Raw genomic sequence first — 17,500 nt, forward strand, 5'->3', positions numbered from 1 at the left:
CCGTCCGTTATGGATCCGCTCAGACAGCTTTGCATGTTGTTGATGGAGAGGAGCTCAAACGCAGCGTTCGGTGGAAACCTGCTGGAGGAAGAGGAACTCAGCGAACAGGAAACGTCAGCGACACGTTAAAAGTTCCTCGCAGCTTTGAAACAGAGCGTTTCCCCGTGAGAAGTCAAACTGAAGAAAATCTAAAAACATCAGCGTCGGCCGTCGCTCTGTCGTAACTCACTGCTCTGACAGCGTTCGTGGAGGTCGACCTCTAGCGGTCAGAGTAATTATGACAGGAAGTGAGGTCATGTGACGGAGACAGGTGTAACATCAGGTGAGTCGTTCTGAAGCTGAAGGGTCGAAACACAAAATCTGGTCCTCACAAAGACACAAAGACACTGTGGACCCACAGATCAATGCGTCTGAGGGTCACGTGATCAAAGCCGCAGTCTGTTGTGTTGATCCAGAATAACCTGATCAGACTTATTGATCGGCCTGCAGGCAGAGAGCAGAGATCAGAGAGCTCACACACACGTGGCTGCTGCAGAGCACAGGAGACAAACACAGAGGGACAGAGGGACAGACAGCAGAGAGACATGAGACGGCAGAAAAGAGCAGCTTTAGGTCCTGAACCTCAGGTCTACTGGATGTCCCAGCTGACTTTGAACGCAGCACCGAGGGGTGAAACAGGATCCATCAGCGCTGCTTTAAAGTGACTCTGCTGGGTGTAAATGTCACCGCCGGGGGGGGGGGCAATCATTTATTCAACAGGAAAGCCACACCCCAGGGCAGGGGGGTCCGTTACAAGTTACACAGCGTGTGTGTGTGTTGATGTGCTCCGTCAGTGACTCCATCCTGTTCTCACCTGCACACCTGGATGTTACCTGGTCTGTGGCTCCACCTGCTGGAGGTGATAACGACACATTCAGGTCAGTCAGAGCTCGGGAAGCAGTGATGCATTGTGGGAGTTGTTGTCTTCATTGTTAAATGAAATGCAAACTCTTTCAGCCTCTAGATGGCGCCATTACACCACGACTGACCCCCATCAGCCTCCATCAGCCTGACTGTAGGCCTGGAAGAAGTACTCAGTGTACAAATACTCTCTGTGTTGAGTAGCAGTACTCAGTGTACAAATACTGTCTGTGTTGAGTAGAAGTACTCAGTGTACAAATACTGTCTGTGTTGAGTAGAAGTACTCAGGGTGATGAGCGGAGCTGATGAAGATTGTTTCCCTCCAGTCTCATCGTTTATTTATTGCAGCTGATGTGATTTTGCCTTCAAACTCTTTGTTTCTGTTTTATTTATGTTGTTTTGACACACACACACACACACACACACACACACACACACACACACACACACACACACACACACACACACACACACACACACACACACACGTCGTCCTTGTGTCTCCATCAGTGTGTTCTGAAGTGTGTCTGTTTGCTGATTAAAAGAGGATGAAGATGATGAAGAGGAGGCTGCTGGCTCTGCAGCTCACACCAGATGCTGCTCCTGACATTTCCTGGCCCAGCTGGGGGGGGGGGGGGGGGGGGGGGGTCCACGTGGCTGCCTTCCATCCCCCGTCCTCAGTCCTTCCCTCCTCCCAGGTGACGGGACAGAGTCCTGGACGCTGCCAACAACCAGCACGAGGGCCCCGAGGGCCCCAAGGGCCCCGGGGGTCCCTGCAGCCCTGCAGCTGTCCAGCTGCAACAGCTGCCCCTGAATGCATCACACACACACACACATGCACGCACGCACACACACAGAGCAACAAAGACATGGAACAAACACACAGTCAGTTCAAGGTCAGACTGATTGGCTGTTACATGTGGAGCTCGGAGGCAGCTGATGATGATGATGATGATGATGATGATGATGATGATGATGATGATGATGATGATGATGATGATGATGTGTTTGTCTTCAGCTCTTGTCTGTCTCTGTCTGTGGAGCTGCTGAACTCAACCAAAGAGGACCATCAGAGGACAGAGGTGTTGGACAGACATGTCTGTCCTGAGTCTGTGTGTGATGTCTTTCTGTCTCATTTGACTGCGTCTGAACCGTAATGACACTTTGCATCTTATCGCTGCAGCTCTGCAGGTCGCGCCGTCGCAGCTGGAACATGCAAAACACGCCCTGCAGCCGCCGGCGAGCATTCAAATCCTGACGCCACAGAGGGCTTTTACTGTTACTCACACACATTTTCATAACAGAGGACACTGTGTGTGTGTGTGTGTGTGTGTGTGTGTGTGTGTGTGTGTGTGTGTGCGTGAGTGTGTGTGCTGCTCAACAGACTTTTGTTGTTTGTCTTGCAAATGTTCAGAGTTCCTGCAGAAGCTGAACGTCAGCGAGGCGACGCTCAGCAAACCTTCACATGGTCACCTTAGTGTGTGTGTGTGTGTGTGTGTGTGTGTGTGTGTGCACGCGTGTGTGTTCTTGCTCTCACAGTCGCGCTGCATCATGCCAGCCGAGCACGAGTCGCTCTTCACCCTGAAGGCCTAAAAACATCGTTCTAAAGCTTAAAGCGTCACCTGAACGTGTCCGTTCGTTATGTTTGTCTGAAATCATGTTGCGTTCAAGAGCTCTGCAGGCCAACATGATGTCATCACATGGGACCTGTTAGCTTTAGCCTGTTAGCATGATCGTACATCGGCTGGTCGTCATATTTCATATTTCCCAGCTGGAAGCAGTGAAAAGGCGGCCGGGGACGAAGTTTTCGATCAGCTGATGCAGCTAACGTCAGTTTATTAGCTAGCTGTACGTGCTGACATCAGTCGCGTCAGTAAAGTCGATTGTCATCAGCTAAAAATGAGACGGCGCTTTTTTCTGTTTCTCTCTGAAATCGAGGACTCGTCGGCTCAAAGAAGTAATTGAGAACTTTCTTCATCCTCTGCTCTTCATCATCACATTTCTCCAAATGAAACTCAGAACAAACCGTTTGTGTCGGACTCAGCTGCTTCAGATCAGACAGAAGGATTTCAGAAATGCTGAAAATGCGTCTGTGGGTTCAGTTTGTCCAACGTGTAATTAACTGGAGAAAACGAGCGTCTGACTGACGCGCTCGTAAAACAGTCAGTCTGTCTGTTTCCAGGCGGCTCGACCACGTGACACGCTGCAGACTGCACACAGGAAGTGATGCGTTAAACAAACAGGAAGAGGTGAATTCATCATGTGAACAGTGAGTCTGCCTGCTGTCAGGCGCGATAACTTCTCACACACCCATGGAGCCAAGATCTGCAGGCCGGGAATCGAACCGCCGACATTCTGATCAGTGAACAACTGCTGCAGCACCGGAGCTGCCAACGCTTTTACTGTGAAGGGCTGGGGTGCTTTTACTGTGAAGGGCTGGAGGGACAGCTGTTTCATTTAGCATCGAATGCTAACTTGTAGCTTGTTTCTTCAAAAACAAGTTTAATCTCAAATTTCAGGACAAACTTCCTGTTTTCAGGAAAATTCATGTTTTTTTTCTTGTTTGTTTTCCGTCCCTGTTTGTTTGTCCTCTTCCTGTTTGTTTACTGGCCAGTGGAGGTCAGAGGTCATCTTCCTCCTGCTTTCATCATCACTTGTTCTGGATGGAAATCAGCTCGTCTCAGGAGCTGATTTAATTATTGATTTTCATATGAATGACGATGAAAGGCAGCACGAGTGTGGACGATGAGCCCCGCTGACCCCAGATCAGTCTGAACAGCGGCAGCGCTCACAGAGCGTCTCAGGCCGGCGTCCTCAAGAGTCCTTCAGTTGCTCTCAAGCTCTCAGCGTCCAATCAGACGTCACGCTGACAGTTACCTTACAGGTCTGATGTGTCCTGAAGCTCCTTCAAACTGAAGGAACAAAGACTTCTACCAACAAGGAGACGTGTGAGACACTTTGACCTTTCACCTTCACTCCAGCCTCAGACAATCTGATGTCTCCAGTCCTGCAGGTCCATCGGTCTCCTCTCTGCCGGGTCTCCAGAGACCTGCTGTCCTGCTGCAGCTCCACAGTCTGGATCCAGTCTGCAGGTCTCGTCCTTTACGATGTGAAGACAAAGGACGTTAAGTTCATCGTGTGTTTGACACGTTCGTGTCAAATAAAAGGAAAAAAACAAGAAGTACAACACAAAGTAAAACTGGCTGTTTATTGTGTTTTTGTGTGTTTTTTTGTGTGTCTTTTGTGTGTCTCTGCCCCCCCCCCCCAGCTCTCACCTCTTCGGTGAACTTGAAGTCTGAACTGAAAGCGTCTCAACACGTTAACGTGGAACGTTTCAGTCTGACTGATTACAGCTTTGCTGCTTTGCTGTGAGGCGTTCAGGTGTCTGCTGAGACGCATCATCAGCACAGACGCCTTTCAATCAAAGCTAATTAAAGCTAATTAAAGCTAATTAAAGTTAATTAAAGTTCATGAACGAAGCTGAGAGTAAACATCAGTGGTTTGGACTGTGGCTGTTCATGTTATTTTGTCCACCCTCCAGTGTTTTCTAAATCTCATATTTTATTTTTTTTACTTCCTGATCAAAACAAATGAAGAAAACAGCGTGAAGTGACGTCGAGCCGCGGACAGGTAACAGGTGAGCTGCAGGACTCACAGACTGCTCGCTGGGGGACCAATCAGCTCGCTCGAGGTGATGACTGACTCAGGTGAGAGCCAATGAGCGTCCAGCTGAGCCCACAGCGGCTCTATAAGAAGCTCAGTTCAGCTCAGTTTGAAGATGTTTCTGTGACTTCACAACATTTATTGATCATTCTGTTTTTATTCCTGCAGCCTCCGTCAGTCCGTCAGTCCGTCTGCGGCTGTCCGCTCCGCTCCGCTCCGGTTGTCTCACCGCCTGACAGGAGCCATGAGAGCCGGCAGCCCGGTGCTGTCTGCGGGCAGCAGCGCGCTGAGCCCGAGCCGCCGGAGCCTCCGCTGCCCTCTGCGGGGCTTCTCCCAGAGCTTCTCCCGGTACAAGAGCCCGGCGGCGGCGGCGGCGGCGGCGGAAGACGCCGCGCAGGTCCCGGTGCTCCTGCTGCAGGACATGAGCCTGTGCTACCGGCTGCTGCGGCAGCTGGTTCCGGGTCTGCCGCCCGGACGGGCCGCCAGCAGGGTGGAGATCCTGCAGCACGTCATCGACTACATCCTGGACCTGCAGACCGAGCTGGACGCGTCCTGCCCGGCCGGTGAGCGGTCAGAGAGCGGCCGGAGCTCCGGTACCAAGACCCACACCTGTCAGGTAGGAGACAGGATCGATGACTGATATCAGTCAGCTGATCAGCTCTGATCAGCTCAGACGGCTGTTTTTGTTTCATGACTGTTCATGTTTGATTATTTGATGAATCTTCACTGTTGATCTAAAGATACATGTATTGATCAGATTATCGATTATAGATCCGTCACGATGTGAGTTAACTGTAAAAAGTGATCCAGAAACAGATTCGAAGAGTTTTTCAGCTCAAAGACAAAAAGAAAAAGCTCAGAAGACCCGCGGGGGTCCGGGGACCAGAGTTTGAGAAGCAGTGGAAATAAATATGTTAGTGACTTTAATAAAATCATGAAAAGGTTTTTGTTTTTTGTTTGTGGAAAATCCAGATGTGATCCAGATCTCTTCAGACCAGATCCACCTTAAACCACCATTAGATCCTGAACTGGATCGACATGAGAATCTGGAGCTGTTGTCAAGGCAACGAGTCTGTAAACCCAAACCTGCTGAAGTGCAGTTTATTGATCAGGACAGCGACCTTTATTGTGGAAACAAACAGGAAATCATTTCAGATACAAATCAGAGTCTCAGACCAGGACCTGGTGGCTCAGGTCTGTGAACCTGAGCAGGTGTGACAGGACTGAGCCTGATGAGCTGGACCAATCACGTTTTGATGATGATGATGAGGACGCGTGTCGATTTATCAGAAAGAAATTCAGCTTGTCGTCAGCAGAGATGAAGAAAACCTGAGAATCGTGTTTGAAAAAGAGGCAACTGATCGATGAACTGATCGATTAATCAGCTGATCACTGCAGATCAATCACTTTCATAACAATCAGAATTCTGATCATGATTCTGTTGATTACGAGCGACGCTGTCCTTCTAATATTCCTTCAGTCACGTTCAGAAAACAATCAAAAAACTTTATTAACAGTTTGTGGACAGACAGGATTTGACCTTTGACCTCTGGACTCATCTTTGTGTCTCTGCAGTCCATCCAGTTCACAGAGACGGACCGTGAGGTCAAGGACGGCCGGACGCTGCAGCACTGACCGTGTGTGGTGAGAACACACACACACACACACACACACACACACACACACACACACAGTGACCACAGCTACAATGCTAACGCCGCTAGCCGTGCGTAGCGAGGCTTCGTTAAAATGTTCTTCGTCACGGTCGTGTTTCTCTCGTTCTGTCTGATCTGATCTGAGGTCAGTTTCTCGTCTTCTCCTTCAGCTTTCAGCTCAGCAGCAGCTGGTTTCCGTCCAGATGTTTCACACTTTGAATGTGAATGAATTCTTGTTTCCATCCTGCCGTTAATGGGCAGCAGGTGGCGCCATTTCTCCCGCCACAATAAAAGCCTGTGGACATCCTGGTGTCCGTCTGTCCTGTTTGTTCTCACATGGAAACTCTTTCAGTCTCTGAACTTGATTGACGTTTGTCTCCTGCAGGTGTTTGGACCTTTTCTTGGACTTTGACCTCGGGGGACTCGGCAGAGTGTCCTGCAGTCGGCAGGTTGTTCGCAGCGTCTTCGACTTCTTCACTCCACTCAGTTTGAGTCTCTGGAGGTTTTCGATGACCCTGTTTGACCTGCGACGAGTGAAATGAGGAGAAGAAACACCAGAGTCCTTTGACATTTCTCTTCACGTCCACGGAGTCCTGAGGACGCTGAAACCAGCGTGTTGGGACGGTTTGGATCCGGATCTTATCACATTTAGAAAAATGACTTTTACTTTGACAAGACAAAGCTTCCTTGCTGTGGGACAACACAGGAAATCTGAATCTGTGACACAATAAAACAGGACCTTTTTGTTATTAATGCTTTTTAGTCTTATTTTGAAAATCCTGCAGGAAGTGTCATTCCTTTCAGACTTATTTTGGATCCATTTTCTGAATTTTTCTCTGACAGGAAGTGGACCAGGACTCCTCTTCTGAAAACAAAGAACTTCCTCTATCTCAGAGAACCTTTATTGTGACAGGAGAGAGTGTGTGCTTCCTGTTCTGGTTGAAAGCTTGAACAGTAAAAGTTTCTCTTCAGCAGTTAAAAAAATAAAATCTGACATTTTCTATTTGCTTTTCCTCCAAAAACACTGAAATGTTATGAAAACTGTAAACTTTTCTACAATAAATTCAAGTTTTTGAGCATCAGATTGAATTTTTCACTGCAAAGTTTCTGTTTTGACTTTTTTCTGTTTTTTAACCTTAAAGCTTCCTGTCGGCTGTCAGATTGTGAACAAATGTCGCTTCCTGGTGGTGAAACTCATCAGAAGCACCTGAACATTTTCTCAGCTGGAAAGTAGAACACAAAGTACTGCACTGTTAGAGGTACTTCTACTGGAGTATTTCCACTGTCTTTGTACTTCAGTACTTCAGAGGGAAGTGTTTATTAAAACTAAACTCCTGGAAGGGATGAAAACAGTCAGAAAGCATCAACGTTCAACATCCAGGTTTTATTTTTTGAGGTGAGATCAGCTGAGAGCGCCGCGACGACGACGAGTCACAAACATCAACGTGCAGCTTCACGGGAACACATACGATACTGTTATACTGCATTACTGCATTACTGTACTACTGCGTTACTGCATACACATATTCTACTTCACCACACAAAATGTTGCTTTCTTCTCTTCAACAATCAGCTGATCTGAAGTCGATCTGCTCTGATCACAAACAGCCAATCGTTGTTTTCATTATTGATCTGTTTCATTAATATTATTTAATTATTATTTTCAAAGGTCAGAAAACGAAAAGCTCATCAAGACGATGTCTTCACATGTTTTTTACTCAGACGACCAATCAGTTCATTTTCGTGATAATTGATTCATTAAAGCAACTCCTTCAGAATAAAAGCCTCCGGGTCTCAGCCTGAATCACTGATTTGTTGATTTGACTGAAAACAACTTTTTGTCTCTTCACATAAACACAAACACTGTAAACTGACACGAGATCAGCGTTAATACTGACACACGAGTTCACGTTAACTTCATCTGAATGACTTTCAGTAAAAATGATCAAACTCACAGAAAAGATAAAATGACATTCATCACTTTAACTTTCACCACCTCATTCTCCAATCAAATCTGTTTTTAACGTTGATGTCTTCAGATGAGAGCCAATCAGAGGACAGAGGTGACGTGAGCATCTTTTCAACGTCAAACACAAGAAAGAAAGCTTTTTTTTACAGAAAGGTCAAAGTTCAGCGTGACATCATCTTTAAGTCAAACCAGCTTCAGACTGAGATTTAGTTTGAGGTAAAAATCATTTGAAATCCCAGAGTCGCCTTTTGATCTGATCCCAGATCTGTGAGTTCAGACCTTTCAGCATCAGAAACATGTTCCTGACGGTTGTTCTGTGATCGTGACCAGACTCTGGTTCAGGTTCAAGCTCTTCAGCTCGAACTGTTTCAATTTCACAATAAAATGTGTTATTAGAGGGAACCACAAGGGGGCGTCACTGCAGAATCAAACTTGTTCTTGTTAAATATCTGACCGAACATTTCAAAATAAAATACTTCCTCTGCTCTCCGACTGCGAACTGTGTTACAGCGAGGCCACTGACGTTAAGACAGAACAGCTTTCAGGCTTCCTGCCGCCATCTGCAGCTCCTTCAAAGTAAAAGCTCAGACACCACAAACGTTCTGTCGGTTTTCAAGTTTCGTTCAAATCTGATATTTTTCCCTTAATTTCCAGAAATGTTCAGTAAAAATCTACAGGCGACAAAAAGACTCGACCTTTGACCCTTCGCTCTAGGTGCACCAGCAATGCAATATTAAATAATAATGTGCAAATGATGTGAGACAACAACAACAACAACAACAACAACAACAACAACAACATGCAGCAGCTTCTACTTTCTACACTTTCATCTACTGACGACGGCTGTGAGCATGCAGCAAACCACCACTGAGCAACTACAGGATCAACTACGAGTCCACCAGCAGCCGCTCTTCACTCCTCACCGCCACCGAATGACGGCTCCTGGTCGGACCCTCAGCGCTCTCCTGATCTTCACGGGTCACCAGGAGGTCACAGGATGCTCTCTCGCTCCTCGCCGAACGTGACGGTGTCAGACGACACGGTGCAGATCTCCGGCGGGTCTCCGGGCTTCAGGCCCCTCTTCAGGTGGACCACGCGGACGTTCTCGTTGTTCGGCCCCGGCCTGGTGGCGGCAGTGGTGCCGGAGGTGCCGGTGGTCCCGGAGCTCGGGGAGATGATGACATCACTGGAGGATGAGGAGGTGGGGTTGGAGGAGGTGGAGCCCTCCGCAGGCGGGCGGGCGCGGGTGCCCTGCTGGGCGTTGGTGTTGTTGTTGAGTGTCACGTTGCTCGGCGTGCGGTTCAGGTTGTAGCTCTTGGACGAGGGCCAGCTCTCCTCGGGGCTGCTGGCCAGCAGGCTGCACTGGTCCTCGGAGCAGATGGACATGCGGGCGACGGCCGGGTCCTGGAGGCCGCTGAGGCTGCTGGGAAGGCCTCGCTTCCTGGCCAGGCTCTCCTCGTCCAGCTCGATCAGGTTGGCCCTCTCCAGCTGGGACAGGTCCGCCTCTTCGTCCTGCAGCGAGTGATTGGGGGAGCTCTCGTTGGACCGCACGCCTGAGTCCGACGAGTCCTTCTTGTCCAACATGGCGTCTGAAAGGTAGTCTTTACCCTTCAGTGCCAGCGAGCCGCCAGGAAGTTTGGGGTCGACCACCTTCTTGCCGTCTTTCAGCAGGGGAGCATTATCAGACTCCTCGGACTCCTCGTCATCACTGGTCAGCTTCTGGTAGCGCAGCCCGCCACCGGCCTTCAGCTTCAGGTCGGCAGCGCCCTGGAACAGCCCGCCTCTTTCGGCCGAGGTCTTGCGGGTCAGCAGGGACTTGGAAGACCCGTGGTCACCCTTCTCATCCTCCTCTGTGATGGGGTCCAGAGCATCACCGTTGGAGAAGTCGGTGTTGTCTGCCGCCGGTTTGGCACCAGTCCTCTTATTGAAGGATTTGCGTCCGTCCTGGTCACCGCCATCTTTGCTCTTGTCCTCTGAAGATGATGTCATGAACTGTCCTGGCTGTGGTTGGACAGGCCTCTCTCCGCCGCCGCCGCCCATCTCCAGCTGGGCCATCTGGGCGATGTACTCCTGGTAAGCGTTGCGGTACTCGGCCTGCTGCTTGTCCGTCAGCTTGCCAATGTCGTTGGAGGACTCCTGTGAGTTCAGGCTGGTCATGCTGGCGGTTCGGTGGGCGCCACCCTGAGGACAGAAGGAGCACAGAAGAAGAGTTTGTGTCCCGTTGGAAGAAACTTCCTCCAGCTTCCTGTTGACTCTGAGCATCAGAGCTGCTCACCTGAGTGACACCCAACAGGTAACAAGAAGATTCATTTCAAAGTAAGAGACTCGAATCACTGAATTGAATTCACGTGATCTGAGAAACTCTGAGTCTTTGTTAATCAGTGACTCTAACAATCGATTGATTATCAATACCTGAATGTCTTTCCTGAAGTGAATGCTGAATGAATCATTTTCAGGTTATTCAGGTCTTCATTTCTCAGCTCTGACAGCTGAAGACTAACCGTCATCAAGAACCCAAACATTAAATAAATCTGTTTCCTGTTTGATGGACCAATCAGCACAGCCGCTGAGGTCCTTCTTCCTGTGGGTGTTACAGTCATTTGGTCTTAAAGATGAAGGATTCTGGTTCTGGATTACCATCCACTGTGCGTTTCCGTGTCTTGCTGGATCATCCAGTCCCACAGTGCTCAGCTCCTCGAAGCTCAGGTTGAAGCTGTACATCGGCGAAGCGTCTGTGTTGTCGGCGCCAGCGTGAGGCGGAGCCACCGCTCGCCTTCCCACCTCGGCGTGACCTCCCACGACGCTGCCTTGCTCACTGGCAGTTTCCTCGTGCAGCACCTGACTCTCTATGTGACGCAGGTCCAGAACCTGGACAGTGGAGGAGACAGTTCAGAGAGTCTGAGGTCAAAGGTCGAAGATAAACTAAAATCTTTACTTTCATTGTTGTTTATCATCAGAAGGATGTGCAGCATTAAAGACAATTAGTGACCCTGTGATAAGCAACTGAGCAGTTTCCATCCAGAGTTGACTGAGTTATGTTAGCATGCTAATGTTAGCATGCTAACATAACATGCTAACGTTAGCATGCTACAGTAAAATAATCTGTAACATTAAAGGTTTGATTGTAAAAATAAAATTAAACATGTTAAAACAGTCGCAGCTTCACCAAATGAATCGATTGCAGACGACAGCAGATTTCACTAATCGATCAATACGCCACAATCTGATCACCAGTCACCAGTCAAGTTTTTTTTTTATTTTTTTTTTTTATCATTTTACTGTCCTGTTTCATATCCAACACATCACTTTAGAGCTGAAACAATCAATCGATCAATCGATTAATCGATTAGGACAGAAAACCAACTGGCAGCTGTTTTTTAACTGAACAATTATTAAAAAAAATTTGAGCAAAAATGGCAAAACGTCACTGGTTCAATCTTTTAAATTGAACATTTGCTGGTTTTTGAGTTTTAATTGAACACAACGATATTTAAAACAGTCAGTTTATCGTTGGGAAACTAATAATTGGTGGACCCACCGTGGCTCTGAAGAGCTGCCAGTCTCCAAAGTTCATGTTCATCTCCTTCTTCAGCTCGTCGATGTTGCACTGAGACAAAACTCGGCCGTTAACGTTGGCCTGAAAACAAGATGGAGGAAATTCACTCATCACGTAGAAACCTTTGTCTCACTGATCATCTCGGACTCACAGCTGATCCGCATGCAGCCCGGCGGCGCTGACCTTTCTGATGGTGGCGCTGTACTGTCCCATCATGCTCTGGTCGATGCCGTCGATCTGCCGCACGCGCTCGCAGACGGCCTCGGTCGCCATGGAGCTGAGCAGCACGGCCGGAGCGCCCGACACCACGGACGCCGAACCCTGAACACAAAGATGCAAACGTTTGATTCCCGGCTTCGAATGGGAGGCAGGAGGACGGTGAACTACGAAGACGCTCAAGATGTTTCTGTTCTACGACGAGCAAACGGAAGAGAGACGGACCAAAGAGGCAAAAAACAAACGTCTCCAACGACTACCATCAGACCGCGAACCTGCTGAGGGTGTGTATACATACACACACACACACACACACACACACACACACACACACACACACACACACACACGTGTAATCATTTCCAGGACGGATCGTCAGCATTCAGTCTGCTGTTTGTTTAGTTTGTCATTAACTTTTAACACCATTTTTTACAGTGTGCAGGACAAGGTGGGACGCCTGTGTGATTGGGGGGGGGTGGGGGGGGGGGGCAGCTCAGTGGGTAAGCTGTAGGGTCAAAGGTCACTCTGAGCACATCAAACATGTCCAACTCTACTGAGGCTACAGGCTAGTCCAGGCAAGGTGCATGCTGGGAGTTGTAGTAGGCAGAGCATTTCAGAGGGAGGGAAGGAAGGAAGGGAGGAAGGAAGGTAAGAAGGAGGTGAGGGAGAGTTCAATACCTGCTTCCTTTTCAAAGATGAAACCTTATACTGCAGACAGACAGACAGACAGACAGACAGACAGACAGACAGACAGACAGACAGACAGACAGGTGAGGAATGAAACAGCTGGAGAGAAAACATCTGGAGAACAGATGGAGAACAGAGCGGGAACAATGGCTGACAGAAACTCAATGTTCGTCCATTAAAAACAAGGTTCAAAGGTCAGCAAAGGCCCAGAAACCACAGAAGAAGAGACGAGCGGAGGAAGCCTGGAGTCATCAACAGCAGAAGAAAAGGAGGCAAGAAGCAAAACAGCTGAGGATGATGGGAACTCTTCTGGCATTGAGGACCATGAAACTACGGAAGCCCATTAATGACAAAATAAAGGATAAAATGATCTAAAGGACAAAACTCAGACTGATGAGACACTGAGTGAAAAGTGACTTAAACTTTGCTTTAATACTGAAGTTTAAAACACCTGATGAGCGTTCTGTTGATTCATTCATTCATTTCTGTATTTCTACACGAAGAACAATGAAAACGATAAAAACATCCACGTTCTCACATCAACACGACGAGCTTTGATCATGACACACTTTGAACAGTTCACAGCTTCATGTTAAAGCATTCAGGTGTTCCAGGTGTCCGATGTACTTACAGGTGCAGCTGAGACGTCCCGAGCAAACGAGGTTTTGGGTGGTGGGCGGAGGTGAAACTGTGATGGGTAGGAGGAGGCCATGAGTGGGCGTGGCGGCTGATAAAGGTGATGGGGGAAATACGGCTGAGGGGGGAAAATCAAAATGATGCTCATGGAGACGATTCAACATCCAACAACAAGAAGGAGGCAACTGAAAGAGAGTCTGTGCTGTCAGCTGGTGCTGAAGGACAAACGCTGACGTCTGACCGACCGTCAAACACTGACGCTTCAACGTTTCGTCCCAGAGAACCGCAGTTTTGACCTTCTGCACGCCGCGATGCGTGACAGCAGAGACTCGATCAAATCAAAGTGAGCAGAGGACGACAGAAAACACAACAACCAAAGAAACTGAACCAGGTGAACAGGAAACTGTCTGCAGCTGTGTGACAGCGCTGATGACATCACATCGCAACCTACCATTCAGCCAATCAGGCGAGATGACGGCGAGTCAGGGTCGATATTTTGGGCTTGCTGAAAAGTCACTCAGAACTCACCTCTTTGCACGACATCAATAAGGATGACATCGTCAGGTGACTGTGGGCGGAGCCTGTACTCACCCTGTTGTAGAAGGGGTGCTGGGGCCCGGCCATGCCGCTGAAGTAGCTGCTGTGAGGCTGCGGGGAGACGACGCCCCCCGCTGGCTGGTTGAAGGGTCCGCTGAAGGAGGCAGAGGGAGAGCACGCCGACGACACCTGAGAGTACACCGAGGTGGGGCGGGGCTGGGCCTCTTGCAGGGGGAGGGGCGGGTACGTGACCCCACCCATATTCATCTGCTCCCGGGCAGCACGAACATCTGGATCAGGGAGATAAAACATCTGGATCAAAGAGGGAAAAAACATCTGGATCACAGAGAGAAAACATCAGAGAGAGAAAACATCTGGATCAGAGAGAGAAAACATCTGGATCACAGAGAGAGAAAACATCTGGATCACAGAGAGTGAGAAAACATCTGGATCACAGAGAGTGAGAAAACATCTGGATCACAGAGAGTGAGAAAACATCTGGATCAGAGAGAGAAAACATCAGAGAGAAAACATCTGGATCAAACAGAGAGAACATCTGGATCAAAGAGAGAAAACATCTGGATCAGAGAGAGAAAACATCTGGATCAAAGAGAGAGAAAACATCTGGATCACAGAGAGTGAGAAAACATCTGGATCAGAGAGAGAAAACATCAGAGAGAAAACATCTGGATCAGAGAGAGAAAACATCTGGATCAGAGAGAGAAAACATCTGGATCAAACAGAGAGAACAACTGGATCAAAGAGAGAAAACATCTGGCACAACACACTGAGTTTGACGCAGTATTAGCAGTAGTACTGGTATTAGCTGTGGTATTGCAGTACTGTTACCTGCGATGATCTCCCTCAGTTTGGGGTCCAGGTTGACGGTGCAGGGCAGGAAGGTCCGGATGTCTCTGGCCGTCAGGACGGGCGTCCTGGAGGACAGAAAGACCTCGAAGCTGCGAACGTCTCCGTCGATCTCCAGCAGAGGCTCCACGTCTTTGGTGGTCGGGATGTTCTTGGACACTCTGAGGGAAACACTGAGGTTCATCTCTGCTCACGTACTTCTGGAGCTCGATAAGAAATTACGCTCACTTTGATCAGATTTGATTTGGCTTTGATTGATCGTATTGGAGATGAAGCCAATCATCTCACGTTATCTCTCTCACTTAAACACACGTCAGTCGGAATAAGCGTGACCTCTGACCTCTCGTAGATGGTCTTGAGCATGGCCTGGTCCGGGACCCCGTCGGTCTCCTCCAGGTACAGGATGAGCCAGGACGTCCTGTAGGGCCACTGCTCCGTCAGGTTGATCCACGACGCCAGGCGGTCCCAGTTAAAGCTGATCTGATTGGCTCTCAGCAGACGACCTGCACGCAGGAAGAGGAAGCTTCCTGGTCACATTCATCATTGAGAACTTAAAAACTTCTGTTCTCAGCGCTGATATCGATCATGATCGGATGATTATTGATCCTCTGACCTGTGACAGACACGATGTTGAGCAGCCTCCTCATTGTCTGTGGGCTGATGTCACTGAACCAATCCTCCGTCACCATCAGCTTCGTCAGGTCGAACGACATCTGACGAGTCACCGAGCGCTGCACCTGACGGCGCCGGTACGTGTCCTGAACACACAGGTCACATGATCGAAGAGTCGTCAGGAAACATCCATCGATCAATCGATGGACTAAAACAAGCTGCTGCTACACACAAACACTACAAACAGACACGTTGGACACACACACACACACACACACACACACACACACACACACACACACACACACACACACACACACACACACACACTCAGACTGAATGTCTCTGAAAGACGACTGGAGACAAACATGCAGCTGCTGCTAACTTCATTACAGGACACATGAAAGAGTCTTTGAGGTCAGGAGGTGTTTTCCTCTTCAGCTCAACAGAAAGCAGCAGCTGTGACACACACGCATGCGCACACACACACACACACACACACACACACACACACACACACACACACACACACACACACTCACCCTGCGGTTGAGCGTCGTTTTGCTGCCAAACTTGGTTAATTCTCCCAAACTGTGCTGAGACAACTTCCTGTCCAACTCCTCGTGCCAACCTGCAGACAGACAGACAGACAGACAGACACAGACAGACACAGACACACACACACACACACACACACACACACACACACACACACACACACACACACACACACACACGTCATTTTCTTTGCTCTGGCATCATCTTTCACTTTGTCTTCAGAGCAGAAGACATTAAAGATCTGGTAAGACGGATATTTGTGCAGTGACCCTCACATTTGTCCTGTGGACCCTTTGGGGGTCCCTGTCCACCACACGGTCTGACCCTGCTCTATCGTCGTGGTTACCTTCAGTGTTGGCGGCGTCCCCGTTGGCCGGCGCAGAGGCGCACATCTTCTTGGCGCTGGACAGTCCTCTGCTGTTGAGGAAGACGGGCAGGTGGACGATGTTCCTCATGTAGTCGTGTCCGTTGATGTTGGAGTCTCTGAGGACGCTGTTCAGGTTCTGGTTGATGGCTTTGATGATGATGTGAGGGTCGCTGGCAAAGATGGAGATGAAGGGGCCTTTGGAGAACAAGACCCGGACCTGCGCCACAGAACAAACAGCACAAACGTCCCTTCAGCTCGGTCTCTGCGGGTTGGACTCGTTTCCTTCAGTCTGAGCTCCACAGCTGAAGGTCCAGAGGTTCAGCGGTACGCGCCTCGCTCCACAGAACGGACCGTGTGCTGATGTCAGGTGTGTGGATGAATATTTGTTGTTGTTGTTGACGTCATGATTATAGAACTGTGAGCATCAGCAGCCGTGAGACATGAGACACATGATGTCTCACGTCTCACTGCGTCTTCACGTAAAAGCTGCTTTCTTTAAAATCTGCTGAATGAGTCTGAAACACACGAGCAGCAGACTTTCTGCTCATTTCCTGTTTCTTCCTCTTCAGTCTGAACCATCATCACACTCACTGCCCGTCCTTTCAAATTAAAGCGCCTGACATCTCCGTCAAATTGAATTTCTGCTCTAATATGAAAACTGAGGGACGATAACTGACTCATCTGAGTACAGCTGAGAGAAAACAGCTGATTCTCCCAAATCATAATTCAACTAAAGCTTTCATCTGGTTTTAGCAGGAAACAGAAACAGATGTTGTTGATCTGCGATCAAACCTGCTGGAAATTCACTCTGTTAGTTCACAACAAAACGACCTGACCTGACTCATTCATTCATTCATTCATTCATCCATCCATCCATTCATTCATTCATTCATTCATTCATTCATCCATTCATTCATCCATCCATCCATCCATCCATCCATCCATCCATCCATTCATTCATTCATTCATCCATCCATCCATTCATCCATTCATCCATTCATCCATCCATCCATTCATCCATCCATTCATTCATCCATTCATCCATTCATTCATCCATCCATCCATCCATCCATCCATTCATTCATTCATCCATCCATTCATTCATCCATTCATTCATTCATTCATCCATCCATCCATCCATCCATCCATCCATCCATCCATTCATTCATTCATCCATCCATTCATTCATCCATTCATCCATTCATTCATTCATTCATTCATCCATTCATCCATTCATTCATTCATCCATCCTATCTTTGCTAGCAGGAACGTGCTAA

At 48.5% G+C, this 17,500-nt stretch overlaps 2 protein-coding genes across 6 annotated transcripts in view; one reads left to right on the forward strand and one right to left on the reverse strand.

Moving 5' to 3' along the window:
- Positions 1 to 4,617: 4,617 nt before the first annotated feature.
- Positions 4,618 to 6,198, forward strand: id2b (inhibitor of DNA binding 2b). Its single transcript, XM_070986767.1, is given in 4 exon segments — positions 4,618 to 4,660; positions 4,742 to 4,797; positions 4,799 to 5,179; positions 6,139 to 6,198. Coding segments are annotated over 4 exon segments (540 nt in total).
- Positions 6,199 to 7,584: 1,386 nt separating this feature from the next.
- kidins220b (kinase D-interacting substrate 220b) overlaps positions 7,585 to 17,500 on the reverse strand; it is a 20,846-nt gene continuing 10,930 nt past the window's right edge. For 2 of the 5 annotated variants that reach the window (XM_070986762.1, XM_070986761.1), the window contains exons 19-30: positions 16,203 to 16,440; positions 15,841 to 15,929; positions 15,300 to 15,444; positions 15,027 to 15,189; positions 14,669 to 14,847; positions 13,874 to 14,109; positions 13,278 to 13,400; positions 12,638 to 12,667; positions 11,927 to 12,064; positions 11,726 to 11,824; positions 10,825 to 11,055; positions 7,585 to 10,368 (exon numbers count right to left, since the gene is read on the reverse strand). In XM_070986762.1, the coding sequence (XP_070842863.1) occupies positions 9,178 to 10,368; positions 10,825 to 11,055; positions 11,726 to 11,824; positions 11,927 to 12,064; positions 12,638 to 12,667; positions 13,278 to 13,400; positions 13,874 to 14,109; positions 14,669 to 14,847; positions 15,027 to 15,189; positions 15,300 to 15,444; positions 15,841 to 15,929; positions 16,203 to 16,440 (2,862 nt within the window). In that variant the 3' untranslated portion in view covers positions 7,585 to 9,177. The remainder of the gene's footprint in view (positions 10,369 to 10,824; positions 11,056 to 11,725; positions 11,825 to 11,926; positions 12,065 to 12,637; positions 12,668 to 13,277; positions 13,401 to 13,873; positions 14,110 to 14,668; positions 14,848 to 15,026; positions 15,190 to 15,299; positions 15,445 to 15,840; positions 15,930 to 16,202; positions 16,441 to 17,500) is intronic. The other 3 variants (XM_070986764.1, XM_070986765.1, XM_070986763.1) reach the window with 2 other exon arrangements.

Source organism: Chaetodon trifascialis, chromosome 19 (genome assembly GCF_039877785.1).
Source record: "Chaetodon trifascialis isolate fChaTrf1 chromosome 19, fChaTrf1.hap1, whole genome shotgun sequence".
NCBI lineage: Eukaryota > Metazoa > Chordata > Actinopteri > Chaetodontiformes > Chaetodontidae > Chaetodon > Chaetodon trifascialis.